The sequence below is a fragment of the Mastigoproctus giganteus genome, chromosome 9 (genome assembly GCF_048544385.1).
Source record: "Mastigoproctus giganteus isolate SK-2022 chromosome 9, ASM4854438v1, whole genome shotgun sequence".
Taxonomy (NCBI): Eukaryota; Metazoa; Arthropoda; class Arachnida; order Uropygi; family Thelyphonidae; genus Mastigoproctus; species Mastigoproctus giganteus.
In genome coordinates, this window is record NC_143583.1 from 118,750,348 (window position 1) to 118,764,993 (window position 14,646).

At 39.6% G+C, this 14,646-nt stretch overlaps 1 protein-coding gene across 1 annotated transcript in view; it reads left to right on the top strand.

Moving 5' to 3' along the window:
• LOC150080676 (DCC-interacting protein 13-alpha-like) overlaps positions 1 to 14,646 on the top strand; it is a gene marked incomplete in the record, with an annotated part of 341,505 nt that overhangs the window by 5,431 nt on the left and 321,428 nt on the right. Inside the window, 1 exon segment of the mRNA XM_090381733.1 lies at positions 12,960 to 13,047. Within this exon segment, the coding sequence (XP_090237859.1) occupies positions 12,994 to 13,047 (54 nt within the window).

The window sequence follows — 14,646 nt, forward strand, 5'->3', positions numbered from 1 at the left end:
GGATGCTCTCATAATTATGGTTAGGTGTTTGCTTACCTCCTTTGCTACCTCCCTTAATATAACTGGGTAGATCCCATCCACCCCAAGTGCCTATTTTTATGTTTAGCTTCAACAATTTCTTTTCCACTTTCCTTTCAGTTATCATAAAATCGTTTAGCTGCCCATTAGAGTTTGATAAACTTCTGGTAAACTCCTTTTATAAAGAATTCCTCATGTGTAAATGTAGATACAAAATACCTACCTTTCTACCGTTAATATATGCATAGAAGTCTTTCCTACTGATCTTTGCATTTTTTGCCAGAGACTTCTCATAATCTGCCTTAGCTTGCCTAACTTCCTTTGTGACTTGATTATAGACTAGTTTATATCAACCATAGGCTTCTCTATCACCTGATAATTTAAATGCATCCCATGCATTTTACTTCTCTGCTACAAGTCTCATAAGTTCATCTGACATCCATTTAGGTCTAAGCCTTGAACCATATTTCTTAGTTGGTATGAAAAGCCTAGTAGCTTCTATGATTATTGCAGGTTAATTGCCCCTTTGCAGAAGGTCATTAATCTGCTCCAAGAGAGGAGTAGATCGATCGCCTACAGTGGATCCAGTTGAGATAAACAGCCATAGCTACAAAAGGATAACATGCTACCAGGTTCACACGAAGGAAAGATTCTTTGGTTTATACAGAATATACGCAGCCTAAAAAACAAGCTTCATTGTCTACTGACTCTTCTATTTCTTAATGAGTTTGATGTCATCTGCCTTACAGAAACATGGTTAACGGCGGATAGACAGCTTGATCTTACCCCTTTTTAACACCCCTTACAAACACATAGGGAATCGTAGGATTAGTCGGCGGGGCAGAGGTATTCAAAACCTATTTAACAATCGATTCCAGCCAATAACGACACGAGTGAGCCAATCGAACAACTTTGAGGCAGTCTGCACGACACTGAGGAGTTCCCTTCACCAAATCCAATGCTGCCTGGTTTACATTCCCCCAGGCCACAATGAAGACTAGAGCTGAGCTGCTCACGTGGTTAGCAACTAACTTAGTGCCTAAAATTCCAACTGTTGTAGCAGATGATTTTAACTTGCCACTGCCCAGGCATGGGGATGCTCTTGTGGACCTTTAATCTTACACAGTTAGCAATGCAACCAACTAGAGCAAGTCAAGTGCTGGATCTAATCTTCCACAATTTGCAAGACATCAAACTCCTATCTAGCAACTTTCGATTCCAATCCGATCACTCACCAGTTGCATGTAAACTATCCTTACAGAGCAATTCCCTTGGGTTCCCCGACGAGTGCTCTGCTGACTTGCCTAGGATAGCCTTCTCTACTAAATATCTGAAGCCATTCTCCAATGCTTGATTGGGTTTGACTGGGGAAGTCTATTCTGAGCTGTTGATGTCATTATGCTCCTGTCCAAACAACTGAAGTTAATTGCACTATGTGGCGCAGCCAGAATCACCAGGATTGGTAACAGGTCAAATTGGGGTTTTAATAAGGAAACTAAGACGACTTAGTTTAGGAAACTAAGACGACTTATCAGGAAGCAGAAGGCCTACCGGAAATGGCAGAAAACCCAACTTCCCTTGGACCTTTCCATCTTTAAGAAAGAAAGAGCATGCTTCTTGATAAAGAAAAGGCAAGTCCTTAACCAAGCTGTTCTGGATAGGTAGAAGGATCCTTTCACATCATAATCATCTAGCCATTGACCAAAAGCTTGTCCAGGAATGGGCACAATTCAGCTTTCTCCAGGCAGATTTTCCTGATTCTGATTCCCCTCTCTTACAGGAGGACTGGTTACCTAGGATGCACTTGACTGACATTGAAATAACTAGAGAGACCCTTATTCATGTTATTAATAAACTACCCAACAAAGCTACTGTGGGTCCAGGTGGTTTCCCAATCTTTATTATCAAAATTTGCAGCCCATATATAGTTGACCTTCTCTTTCACCTTTTCAGACAAATCCTGCAATCTGGAATAGTTCCTTCAATTTGGAGAACTTACCATATTAAGCCCATTCCAAAGATCAAGAAACCCAAATCTCCTAAAGACCTGCGACCAATCTCCATCAGTTGTTCTTTACTCAAAATTTTTGAAAAAGTAATTCAGCCAGCAATTGCCCAGCATTGCTTTGGACACAGACCCAAGTACTTGCATACTGTTCTGCACAGGAGATCGACAACTACCAATCTTCTTGATACCTTCAGAATTCAATAGACCCTTGACAACAAATCACAGATCGATATCATATTCCTGGACATTAAATTGGCTTATGACAGCATATACCTCCCGGCTCTTTTTACCATTCTGAAACACTGCTTTGGCCTGGCAGATACCTTACTTCAAATTTTGAAGTCAATTTTATTTCCTAGACACCTGTCTGTGACTCACAGCGGCTTCCAGGTAACTATTGATGTCTCAAGAGGCATCTCGTAAGGAAGCGTGCTGTCAGCTATCCTGTTTGTAGCAGTTTTGGAGCCTGTCCTAGCTCAGAATCCTAACTTTGTCTCTTACGCCGATGATCTGAAGTTCTACGTGAACTCAGATCATAATCATCAGATTCATGATATCAACCAACAAGCTTCTAGGCAGATATTGAGCTTGGAAAATGATCCTTCCACAATTGGGCTGCATCTGAGCCCTTCCAAATCAGTGCAACTGCCGATAACCAAGAAGAGAGTCAAAAATGATATCCAAATCTTTTAGTGGGGAGCTGGTGCAAAAAGTGACCTCCCATACTGACCTTGGCCTCACCTGGGATGTTGGGCCCACCTTTCAGCCTCACTTTGTTAGGATGAGGCAGAAGACATACACGGCTCTTTGGGCAGCGCATCAGGAGTTTGTCGGTGTGCATCAGCCAGCTGCTTGTTCGGCACATCCTGAGGTTTATTACGTCAATCCCTCTCTATGCATCAGAAATTTGGTCATCTGCCCCTGCCTCATACCTTTGCCAAGTATCTCAGTTTAGAGTACTGGCTTAGATGGATGAACAGGATGGTAGGCCACCCCCTAACTATCTCCAGATCGATCCTACAGGCAAATCTGGGCACTACTCCCTGGAGACATATCATCATGACAAAAAATGTCCTCGCGCCTGCACAGCTTCTAACGGGCGAATTGATTCTCCATCGGTATCCACATTAATTTCGGGCCCTAGGGGAGCACCCAAATTCCTGTCTCCCTCTTCATCGTATGCGGTCAACCATTGATTCCCTGAGGAACAAGTTTCCAGCCAATTGTCTTCAGATCTTCAATAAATTTAGGATACACCCTGATAGGTTCTGTGAAGACAAGCTCTACAGGAAGGAAATCCCCAGGAACTGCTACCAGATAATGAATCTGAGACTGACCTGCTCCTGGACATGACACTTTTTTTTTTTTAACTTGCCTATTTGTATTTGACAGACTGTTTTGTCTTCATGCAATTTTATATTTTATATATTTAATCCTGTAAATGTCTCAGGTCAAGCACACATGTACTCTTGTTTATTGTACGTGTTCCTCGCACCTTAGTCTAAATATTCACACCCTTCTGGCACAGAGCCATCCAGGGGTGACCCAAGGTTTCTTGGGAAATAAACTGATTTTAATAATAATAATTATTTATTTGAATGCTTCCCATTTAGAATTTGCTGTTGGTAACATCAACAGATGGTCCCATTGTATAGAATTTAAAAACTGTCTGAGACCACTGTAGTCACCCTTACAAAGCAAAGGTCCTTCCCTTTAGCCTTGATTAGAGGTGAGTACAATGAGATAATTGGAAGGGAGGTTTTTATCACTCTTTTTAGGAAAACTGCCTGGATGTGAGCAAATTTCTATGTAGACATAAAAACGCTGGCGGAATAAGAAAGTGTAAAAATGTGACATAAAACAGGAGTAAGGATAGCTTTTGAGAACAAGTGGAGAAATGCCTTTTAATAAGTGGATCTTTCTTGACATCAAGTATGTTCAGAATTTTTCTAATGTCCTTCTGTTAGAAGACTGTGCATGGGAGGTATTTACTGCAATCTGTTTGGTATGTTAGGAGGTGATTAGGCAAGATCATCAATACAAGAGTTTGAAGAAAAGTTGGATGCTAAAAAGTCAGCTTCCTCTTTAGCTGAGGATGCAGTAGCACCATCAGGTTGTAATAGAGATGGACAGAAGTTATGGCTATAATATCTTTGGCCATAAAGCTGAAGGCCATAACTGTAATTTGAGTGAAAAGCAAGTTTTCTACCAGCCTGTTCAAAATCTGGTTTGGATTAATAACTGTTTTACAATGTTGCGAGCTTTAGTGTAGGTAGAGTATGAAGCTGGAGATATGAATACAAGCCAATTGCATAAATATGCTACATTCTTATCTGGAATATCCTTAAACCAAGTTTTAGATAAAGGATGAGATTTTAGGATGGAATGAAGAATAAAGGGTTTCATCTATACAAGAATGACTTCACTGAAATGGTATGGGCAAATACGGTGATTGTAAGATTTAAAGCAGTAATCCAAGCATGAAAAAGAGGAACAGAAATCACTGGGTTCAACCTATTTCACATTGTTTTAATGCTGAGAGAGAGAGAGAGAGAGAGAGAGAGAGAGAGAGAGAGAGAGAGAGAGAGAGAGAGAGAGAGAGAGAGAGAGAGCATCACTGAATTGCGAAGTACAGAAGCCTCTATACCTAACTGGTACAGATGCCGAGGCTTCTTGAATTTTAAAATCACCACAGAAAATTACTTTGCCATTTGGAAAGTTAGATTGGAGAAAATAGAATTTCATGGAAAGGGAGTTCTGAGCAATTAAGTCGAGAGAATGATAGAGGCAACAGATGAATTTATAGTATAGGGTATAGAGATTTTAAGATCAGAAAGTGGACATTTCCAAATTATGAAGTCCAATGAATATAAGAGTGGTCAAAAGTACATGTGCCATCTTTTAAGCAAAAGATCCATGGAGTGAATAACTAGGGCAACTGAAATAAATAAGTACTGGTTGAGAGCAAGTAATATTTGAGATTGTCAGAAAAAGTAAATGGGGCATAGAAGATTGTAGGTGAAATGAATGTAATTGAGTTTGGAACAGACTACATATTTCAGAAATAAACGAGGAAGTTTTTGGGAAGATTTTAATCTTTTCACAGATAAGTTTGTTCTGTTAGTTTGACTATTCATATTGCATTCAGTAGATAAAGTAGAGGGGATGGGGAACATGTATGAGTTAATGAAATTTTTGGATATAGTGTTCATGCAGCAAGAATATATATCCAGCTCCTTATCATAAGGCTAGATGGGCAGAGGTTTGCATTCAGCCAGAGTGGTTGATTATTGGAATAAACTTTCATCTCTTGTTATGGAAGTGAGTAGTTGGAATAAAATCAAGGAAGAACTAGACAAATTATTGAGGAGGATGGACAGGTGATGTGGGGATTTTTTTTTTTTTTTTTTTGCTGATGCTTTTTATGCTTGCTTTCTTGCATTAAATGTGTGCGCGCGCCCACACACACACACACACTTTAGACTCCCTCCTGTTATTAGTCAAGATGTCAAATACACTGACATTAATATCCAGACACCTGCATATCTACAAGTAACCTTTATTTACAGGAAAACTAATAACTTATGCTGAATCCTTTTTGACAGCTTTTAGTCTCTGGAAATTCTCACCATCAGTTTTATGTAATTATCTTCTGATATTTTCTGCCATTTGGCCTTCAAATTGGTGACCAGTTCACCTCTGTTTTCTGGGCAGTCTCTCCTCACATGCACCTGATGATTCAATTCATCCCAAGGTTCTCTGTAGGATTGAGGTCAGGGTTCTGGTTTTGCCACTCCAACTTTTCTGTGCTCATATCCTCAAACCAATACTTGACAATGTGAGCAGTATGACAAGGAGTGTTGTATTGCTAATACAGGTATGTGCCTTCCCCTATGTGCTGCAACATCATAGGTAATGCATTATTGTCCAGGACTAGATAGTTCTATGTAGACTTCAACATTAATGATTTTATCCAAAAAAAACCAATGGTTCCAGGCAAAACGATGAAAAACAGCCCCAGACCATCACTCTGTCTCTGCCAAACTTCATTGTTGGGATGATACATTTGGCATGTAGCTTTCTCCAGGCACAGCTAATGCACTGGTAGACTGTGTACGATGACTTATCGCTTCACAGATTTCCCTTGGTCTAGTCCAAGAACGGTGGGCCTTAAACAAAACTAGATGGCATCTGGCATTACAGTTCTTTGCCCTGCTCTCCTGTCATAATTCGTCACTTCAGAGGTTTTCAGGGTCATTTCATGACGGTTTCAGCAGTCTGCATTTGTCTGACTTGCAGTGTTTGGGTAGGATGTAACCAACTATCAATGGAAGTGTCCACATATTAATAATAGGGCAGTATATTTATTGTTTGTCAGAAAATTGTACAGGATCATTAACAGTTAATGCCATTTCATATCAGTGGACCAATGTGATTTATCTCCTTTCTTCTAGTGTTATTGTAAACAAAAATATTTGCTACTTTTCTATCTGGGCTTAGTCAAAAATGCCTCAATCTGCCTTAGTCTGCTTAATCCTCTTAGTAACTTAACTGTAGACTAGTTTATACTTGCTGTAGATTTCTGTGTTCCCTGATAATTTATAATTCATATGCAATTTTTATTTTCTATCAGCAGCAGCCTCATCAGTTCCTCTGACATCCATATAGGTTTTAACCTTGAACTGTCTCTTTAGTTAATATAAAAGGCTTAGTAGTTTTTGTAGTTACTTTCCTGAGCATTTATCATTGGATAATAACATTGGGTGACCTCAATTAATAGAATTTCACAAGGTCAGTATTAGGATTGCTGTTGTTTTTGATTTTCTTAAATGACGTCAATGAAGGGATAGAGGGTGTGATGTCTAGATTTGTAGATGATGTAAAGATTGGTGGAGCAGTTAATGATCACCGCCAAGCAGAGCTTCTTCCGAGTGACCTAGATAGACTTCAGGAATGGTCAGAAAAATGGTAGCTATGCTTTAATCCAGCAAAGTGTAAGGTGTTATACCTGGGGAACAGTAACCCCAAAATAACTTATACACTTGGAGTTGAACTAAAGCTGGTAGTGGAGGAAAGGGACTTGGGTGTTACAATACGGTCAGATGTGTTCTCCAAGCATTGTAGACAGGTTGCAAGGAAGGCCCATTGTGTCCTATTGGTGATTTATCGAACAATTTCTAGTAGAGATAAGGCGGTTACAATCCAATTATATGCATTACATTACGTTAGACCACATTGGAATACTATGTTCAAGTATGGAGACAGCACTTAAAGAAAGACATTGTGCTTCTTGGAAGGGTCCAAAGATGGGCAACTTGCCTGGTGAGATTGGCAAAAGGGCGTCCATATGAGGAAAGACTTCGAATATGTGGGTTGCAGAGCTTGGAAACTAGGCTACTTAGAGGAGACTTGATTGAGGTGTTTAAGGCTCTCTGAGATAATAAATTCAAGTTACAGGGGGTGATGTTTAATATATATTATTAGCCATAAGGTGCAAGGAAGCCTGAGGCTTTTGCTGAACCAATCAAAACATTTCTGAGTTACCCTGAGAGAGAGAGTGAGAGAGAGTGTGTGTCAGGAGTAGAAGGGAATCACCAAGAAAGAGAAGAATGATGATATCTAGCTGAGGACCCTTGGGTGTGCCAAGCCCATGCTCACCAGGTGTGGGCGCCTCGGTGGGCAGGAGCAGCATGTGCGTAGCACATGCTTCTTGATTAGACCGGTGTTCGAGCCCGTGTCCACCAAATATGGAGGATGCAGAAAGGTCAGGAAATGACCAATGCATATCCCCAAAGCAATATGGCCTTAGTTGCTAATGCTCCTAAAAAGCAAATAATAATATCACCAGATGTGAGCCCCTGAGTTGTTTAGACTGGATTGCAGGAAGTTTTATTTTATCTAGCAAGTCAGAAATTACTGGAATAAGTTACCTACCTGGGTAGTAGAGGCTGACAGTTTGGAGAAGTTCAAAAGTCAGCTGGATAATTACCTACGGGAGGAGGAAGGAAACACATAGGTTTTCTATTTCCTTTTCTCTTATTATTTTTAAACATTTTTCTCTTATTATTATTTCATTTTTATTATTATTTTTTTAAATTTTATTTATTTTTTATTTTTTGGTTGGTGCAGCATGAGCCATAGGTTTTCTTGCCCCATGTGGCCAATACTAAAAAATTTAAATAAAACTGTCTATGGGCCATTATAATAACCTTTTAAAAATAAATTTCTTCCAATTATCCTTGACAGTAGTTATAAATCCCATCAGTACACTATGATCACTGCCACTTAGTGGTTTTTTTTTTTTTTTTTTTATGAGAACCCCAAACACGAGAGGTATTATAACCTATAGTACTTAGTACCGTGCTTGGGTTGGAGGTTGAGAAGACGAAAGAAGATATTTGTTGATATTGGACTTGAACTTCTGTAGATTGTAATTTTCAGGAAATACGTATGAAGGAAGGTTGTTCCAGAAAACGGCAGTTGAATGAATAAATGAGGAAGATGAAAAGTTGGTTCTGTGGGTTTGAAGTTGGACAGTAAATGGATGTTGGCTGGTGGCGGCACGTGTTCGGACTGTTTTGAAAGAGAGAGCGGGAATTATAGAAGCCAATTCAGAAGAACAGTGCCCATGGAAGTATCTGTAGAAGAGGCATGCAGCAGAAACAGTGCGTCTATGAGAAAGCGAGTGGAGAGACTCCGTTAGAGATGAATCATTAATTAACCTAACTGCCCTCTTCTGAATGGAATCAAGAAGCCTGAGAGAGGTTTTGGGGGCACCACTCCAGATGTGGGAACAATATTCCATGGCAGGGCGGATTTGCGATTTATACAGAGTGAGCAGCTGTTTGGGAGAAAAGTAACGCCGAGAGCGAAAGAGAAAACCAAGTTTTTTAGATGCAGAGGAAGCAATATTTGTAATGTGCTTGTGCCAAGAGAGATTAGAAGTCAGGGTAATCCCCAAAAGAGATATATCATTTTGCCTAGAAATCGGAGTGTCACTAAAGATAAGCATAGGAGCAGAAGAATCCTTTTTGCGAGATATAAGACAAGATTGAGTTTTAGAAGGGTTGAAATCAACTAAGTTGTCTTTGCCCCACTGGAGAATTACCTGAAGATCGGCATTTAAGGAATTGGCAGCAGATTTTCGAGAACTTGAAGCTGATTGAGCTGGACAAGGTTTCTCAAAATGGAAAGTTGAATGCAATGTGCTATCATCGGCAAAACTGTGGATAGGATTTCCAGTCAATGGAAGAAGGTCATTGATATACAAGAGGAAAAGAGTGGGGGAAAGAACTGAACCTTGGGGGACACCGGCATTAGTGGAGAAGTTAGAAGACCGAGAGCCATCTACCATCACCCTCAGTGAGCGATCAGAGAGAAAACTGGATAACCAATTACTAAAAACAGTTGGCAAACCATAAGATGGAAGCTTGTTTAGAAGACCTTTATGCTAAACACGATCAAAAGCCTTTGAGATGTCAAGAGCAACTACTTGTGTTTCACCGAACCTTTCCATTGAAGTAGTCCATAAATGGGTAACATAAGCCAGAATATCACCAGTGGATCGACCCCGACGGAATCCATACTGGCGATCGTTGATCAGACGGAAGGTTTCTAGGTAGTTTAAGAGTTGGCGGTTAATTGATTTCTCCATTACTTTAGAAAGAATAGAAGTAATTGCAATGGGACGATAATTGGATGGGAGGGATTTGTCACCCTTTTTAGGAACTGGCTGGATATGAGCAAAATTCCAAGCAGAAGGAAAAACACCTTTGGAATAAGAAAGTGAAAAAAGGCGGCAAAGAATAGGAGTAAGTTCAGGAGCACAGGTTTTGAGAACAAGTGGAGAAATACCATCAGGACCTGGAGCTTTCTTAGCATCAAGATTCATCAAAATCCTTCTGATATCCTTTTGATGGAAGACCACAGGAGGCATTGAATGGAGCGTGTTAGGAATGGTGGGAGGTGTTTTACCAAGATCATTAATACATGAGCTCAAAGAAAAATGGGATGCTAGCAGGTCAGCTTTATCCTTGGCTGAAGTGACAACAGAACCATCTGGTTTGGACATAGGTGGGAGCAGAGATGGGCAAAAGTTGCGGCCAATAGCTTTGGCAAGAGACCAGAATGCTCGGCTACCATTAGGGCAAGAAGCAAGTTTTCTACTCTTAGCCTGTTCAAACTCTAGTTTGGACTGATTAATAACTGCTTTACAATTGTTGCGAGCTTTGGTGTAGGCAGAAAATGAAACTGAAGAATTAGAAACAAGCCAATTACGATATGCAACGTTCTTCTCTTGGACAGCCTTAGCACATTTATTGGAAAACCAAGGTTTAGATAAAGGACGAGATTTTAAAGTGGAGTGTGGGATAAAGGATTCCATTCCTGCAAGAATAATTTCGCTGACACGATCTGAGCAAACGTTGACATCAGAAGTTTTGAAACAGTAATCAGACCATGGAAAAGAAGAAAAGAAGTCTCGCAGGTCATCCCATTTTGCATTCTTGTAATGCCAAACAATACGAGGTTGGGAATAGCCGTGAGATAAAGGTTCCATTGGAGAAGAGGCAATCACCAAGGTTGTGATCTGAAGTGCCTAAAGGACCTCTCACTTCAACCTTGTACTTAGAAGGGTTGTTTGTGAGAAAAAGATCAAGCGTATTGGCTGTATGATTAGGATTGTCCGGTATTCTTGTAGGTAAATGAACAATCTGTGCTAGGTCATTAGTAATTGCAAAAGCCTCAGCATCTCGACCTGCGGGGTCAGTGTGACTAGAAAACGGAAGCCAGCTGGAGTTGTGAACGTTAAAAGCACCAAGGAAAATTACCTCACTGTTAGGAAAGTTGGACTGGAGAAAGTCAAGTTGCAAAGAGAGGAAGTCAAAGAGCTCCAAGTGATTAGTGGAGTTGGGAGAACGGTAGAGACAACAGATGAATTTTACACAATGAGGTAGAGAGATTTTAAGCCAGAGAAGATCAAAGAGAGGAGATTCCAAATTGCCAAGTCTCTGACAGGGAATATCAGAACGGACATATGCACAAGTACCACCTTTGAGGCAAAAGGAATCATACAGCAAATAATTTCGACATCTGAGATGAGCAGTAGTTGAATCAACTGATAACTGAGATTCAGTCAGAAAAAGTACATGGGGTTTGGAAGACTGCAAGTGGAAATGGACATCGTTCAGATTAGAATTGAGACCACGTATATTTGTGAAATGAATTAGGAAGTCCTTGGGAGGTTTAGATCTTTTCGCAGATAAGCTTGCTCTATTATTTTGACAATTCATGGTGTATTCAATAGTAAGAAAAAGTGGGTGGGACATGCTGTATGAAGTAATGAAATTTTTGGATATGGCGTACATGTGGTAAGAATATACCCAGATCCTTGACATAACGTGGCCTCGACAATGCTCCCCGCATACACACTACTCAGACTCCCTCCAGTCGCTATCTGGCAGAGTAGAGGTAGCAAGATTATACACTAGCTGATCCGGAAGCTTCCTAGAGAGTTATCAATAGGTTCAGTCCGGTGTACTAACTAGTGGCCGGCCTGCGAACACCGTTTTAGAGCTGTACCCTCAAAATGTAAGGAATATTGGATCTCGCCACGACATTCATCATAACCTCAAAAATCATCAATCATACTGCATGATGGAAGAGATAGGGAAGGGTTGGCCGGAACTTAGCTCTAGAGACTAAACATGGGTTCCACCACTTCAACCCTCCAATAAGCAAAGTGGTGGTATTTCACCGCTTGATGAGTGTCATCTACCACCTAGTACTGCCTGGTAACATAGAGGGGCGGCGTTCCTCCATGTGGTGTGGGCGCCACACCTCGACCCCTGCTTACGTTGGTTCACACCTGGGTGGTCACCCACCATGCACTTGTGCATGAAGGTTATACCCAGGATTACTAACAGTCCCACCATCGTGAAGGTGCAAGCAGAGGATTTGGCTGTCATAAACCGTCCGGACTTCGCCGAAATTGGGTCCACTTTGACTTGAGTGTCACCCGAATATCAGTTCCATCAGCGTTTTAGACTCCCAGGTAGCAAGAACAGCTTGTCTGGCATATCTGAGAGAATGTCTGTGACAACCTCAAGGACCTGACAACCTCAAGGACCTTTATCAGGTTCCTTTACCTGATTGTAATACATAGTGTCACTGCTTATAATCGCACCAAAACACGAACAATTTTGAATTACAACTTGCCTAGGTTTAAAGTTATGAATGGGATAACTTTATCTGAGTACATATGTGATCCTCAAAATACATTGGCTTGCCCAATTCAGTAAGAGTTAAGTAAATCCCATGTCAATAGATTATGATCATTGCCACTGGAGATTAATGCATTAAGGGTCATTGCTACTGACAATGAGATCAATAGTATTGCTTTCGCTTGTTACCTCACTATCATGCTGGTATAGATCTAGAAATGTTCTGCTACTGAGTGAATGATCCTATCATAAATTCTAGTCAATATCAGGAAAGTTAAAATCCCTAGCAATTAGATATTTTAATTTATTAGCCCACTATTTTTTGGTATAGTTGTTCATTATACTTATCAGTCATTCGATATATTTCTCTTATTTTTTCCTTTTTCTTTTTCTTATTTCTCTTATTTTGCCCAGTGCTTATTGTGTGAAAATTACAATATTACACTGGCAACCCAACCTGAACTCAACATGACACTGGCAACCAATGTCAATTGGGTATACTGTTTTAGAATCGTTGTTCTTCTTAACTGGAATTTTAACCTTAAAGAACTGAATCACATAATTGAGGGAGGCTGTACTATTGTAATACTACATCTGTTGATACATGCAACTATTTACATTTTTAAGGGTGATGAAAAAAATATATATTTCTCAGTCATTCACTGTTTATAATAACCTCTTTTTTTCTTTCATTGTTTTCAGCTAACTTTAAATTAGTCACTTTGGAAGAAGATATTTCATTTAACAATGCCAGGATTGGAAAAAATTCATCTCCAAGATGCATTTGATGATAATCCTCAAGTGAGTATGTTTTGTTTGAATAAGGAAGAAATGCAGCAAAATTCATTAAAGACATTCCTACCCAAGAAATTTTTTTAATGTGATGTGTTTAAATGTTTTGGCCCCAAGTGAAGATTTTTTTTTTTTCCCAACGTAAAAGGTTACTGCATAATAGTATTTCCAGTATAAAATGACTACACTTTTTGTGCTTTACCAGTCACATATCTTGCTTCCTGCTGTCCAATTTATGACTGTTGTTTAAGTTGCTTGTTGTCTTTGTATACATTATTTGTTTCATTTATATCAAATCAAAACCTGCATAGTGTTTTTTGCTTTTGATATCTTAGGGAAAGTGTTAAAATCTTTAAAAATTTTTGTAGTACATGTAAAAAGTGCAACAAGATATCAGATATATTAATTCAGCAGACTAGACTAGGAAAATACCAAGAAAAACCTTGAAGTTTTCAGCCTCCTTTATTTACCCTTGCTAACCCCACCACCAGTGCTGTATTAAGGTACAGGCTAGCAGAGTCTTGCTCAAGTTGCCAAATTTTACAAATCATGAAAAATATATATATCCTTAGTAAAGGGGCACCACAAAATTTCTCTGGCATGGTCCTATGAGTGGGCAGGGCTGGTTTAAACTCATAGGTTTAAAAAAAAAAAATCACATGTGTACACTGTATGCATGAAAGATGTTTTTTGTATAAACTTCTTTGACAACACCTACTAAATTTTGAACACCTTGAACCGAAATCATGAACGACATAATTTATGCTCACACCAGCTACTTATTCTACCAAATCAGTGTTAGTGATGAATAGGATACACGTGCCCACTGCTTACTCTACTGAATCAATGTTTGGAAGAGGTTAGGCCAGTATCCTAATTACCCATTTGATTGTAGCCATTTGTTGAATAGTATGATTGCAACAATACAAGTATTTGTATTGTTATAATCATACAATCATGTTACTCTGTCATGCTTTGTTGCAGATTACACATGCAGCGCTACGAGATTTCCAAAAACAAACAGTATCCACTCATAATATGCTATCAAAACTGACTTGGCTCGGGATCTTAATGAGTACAAGCATGAGATGGTAACACTGCACATTCCATTCTGCAATTAAGAAACAGAGATACTGTCAGAGATGATATATGCCAATATCTGCAATGAAAATGAAGAGCTCACACTAGGCCGTAAATTGTATGAATCAGACTTGGACATTTGCAGAATGATTGAAATATGTAAGACGATGTGTAAAGACAACAGCAACATTGACCCTGACGAATCATGCTGTAATGAACTGCATAGCCTTGTAATGTGACTGTGAGAAGAAGACCCTCCTCCCTTTTGAAACTTTTATAATCATCCAAACAGCGAGATAAATGAGGATCTAAAGCTCGTCACGCTCAACCAACTCAGCGCAATTGCAAAGAAGCATGAAAACTTGATGGCCAACAAGGACTTCTGCAACTTAATGAGAATGACCAATGACAAGCAAAAGATTCTACTCATACGTGTAATTTGGAGTCTTATCTCCCAATTGCAAACTATTCAAATATTCTTGACCGACCCAGCTGGTTGCAGAAAAATGTTTGATTTGCCTCTTGATG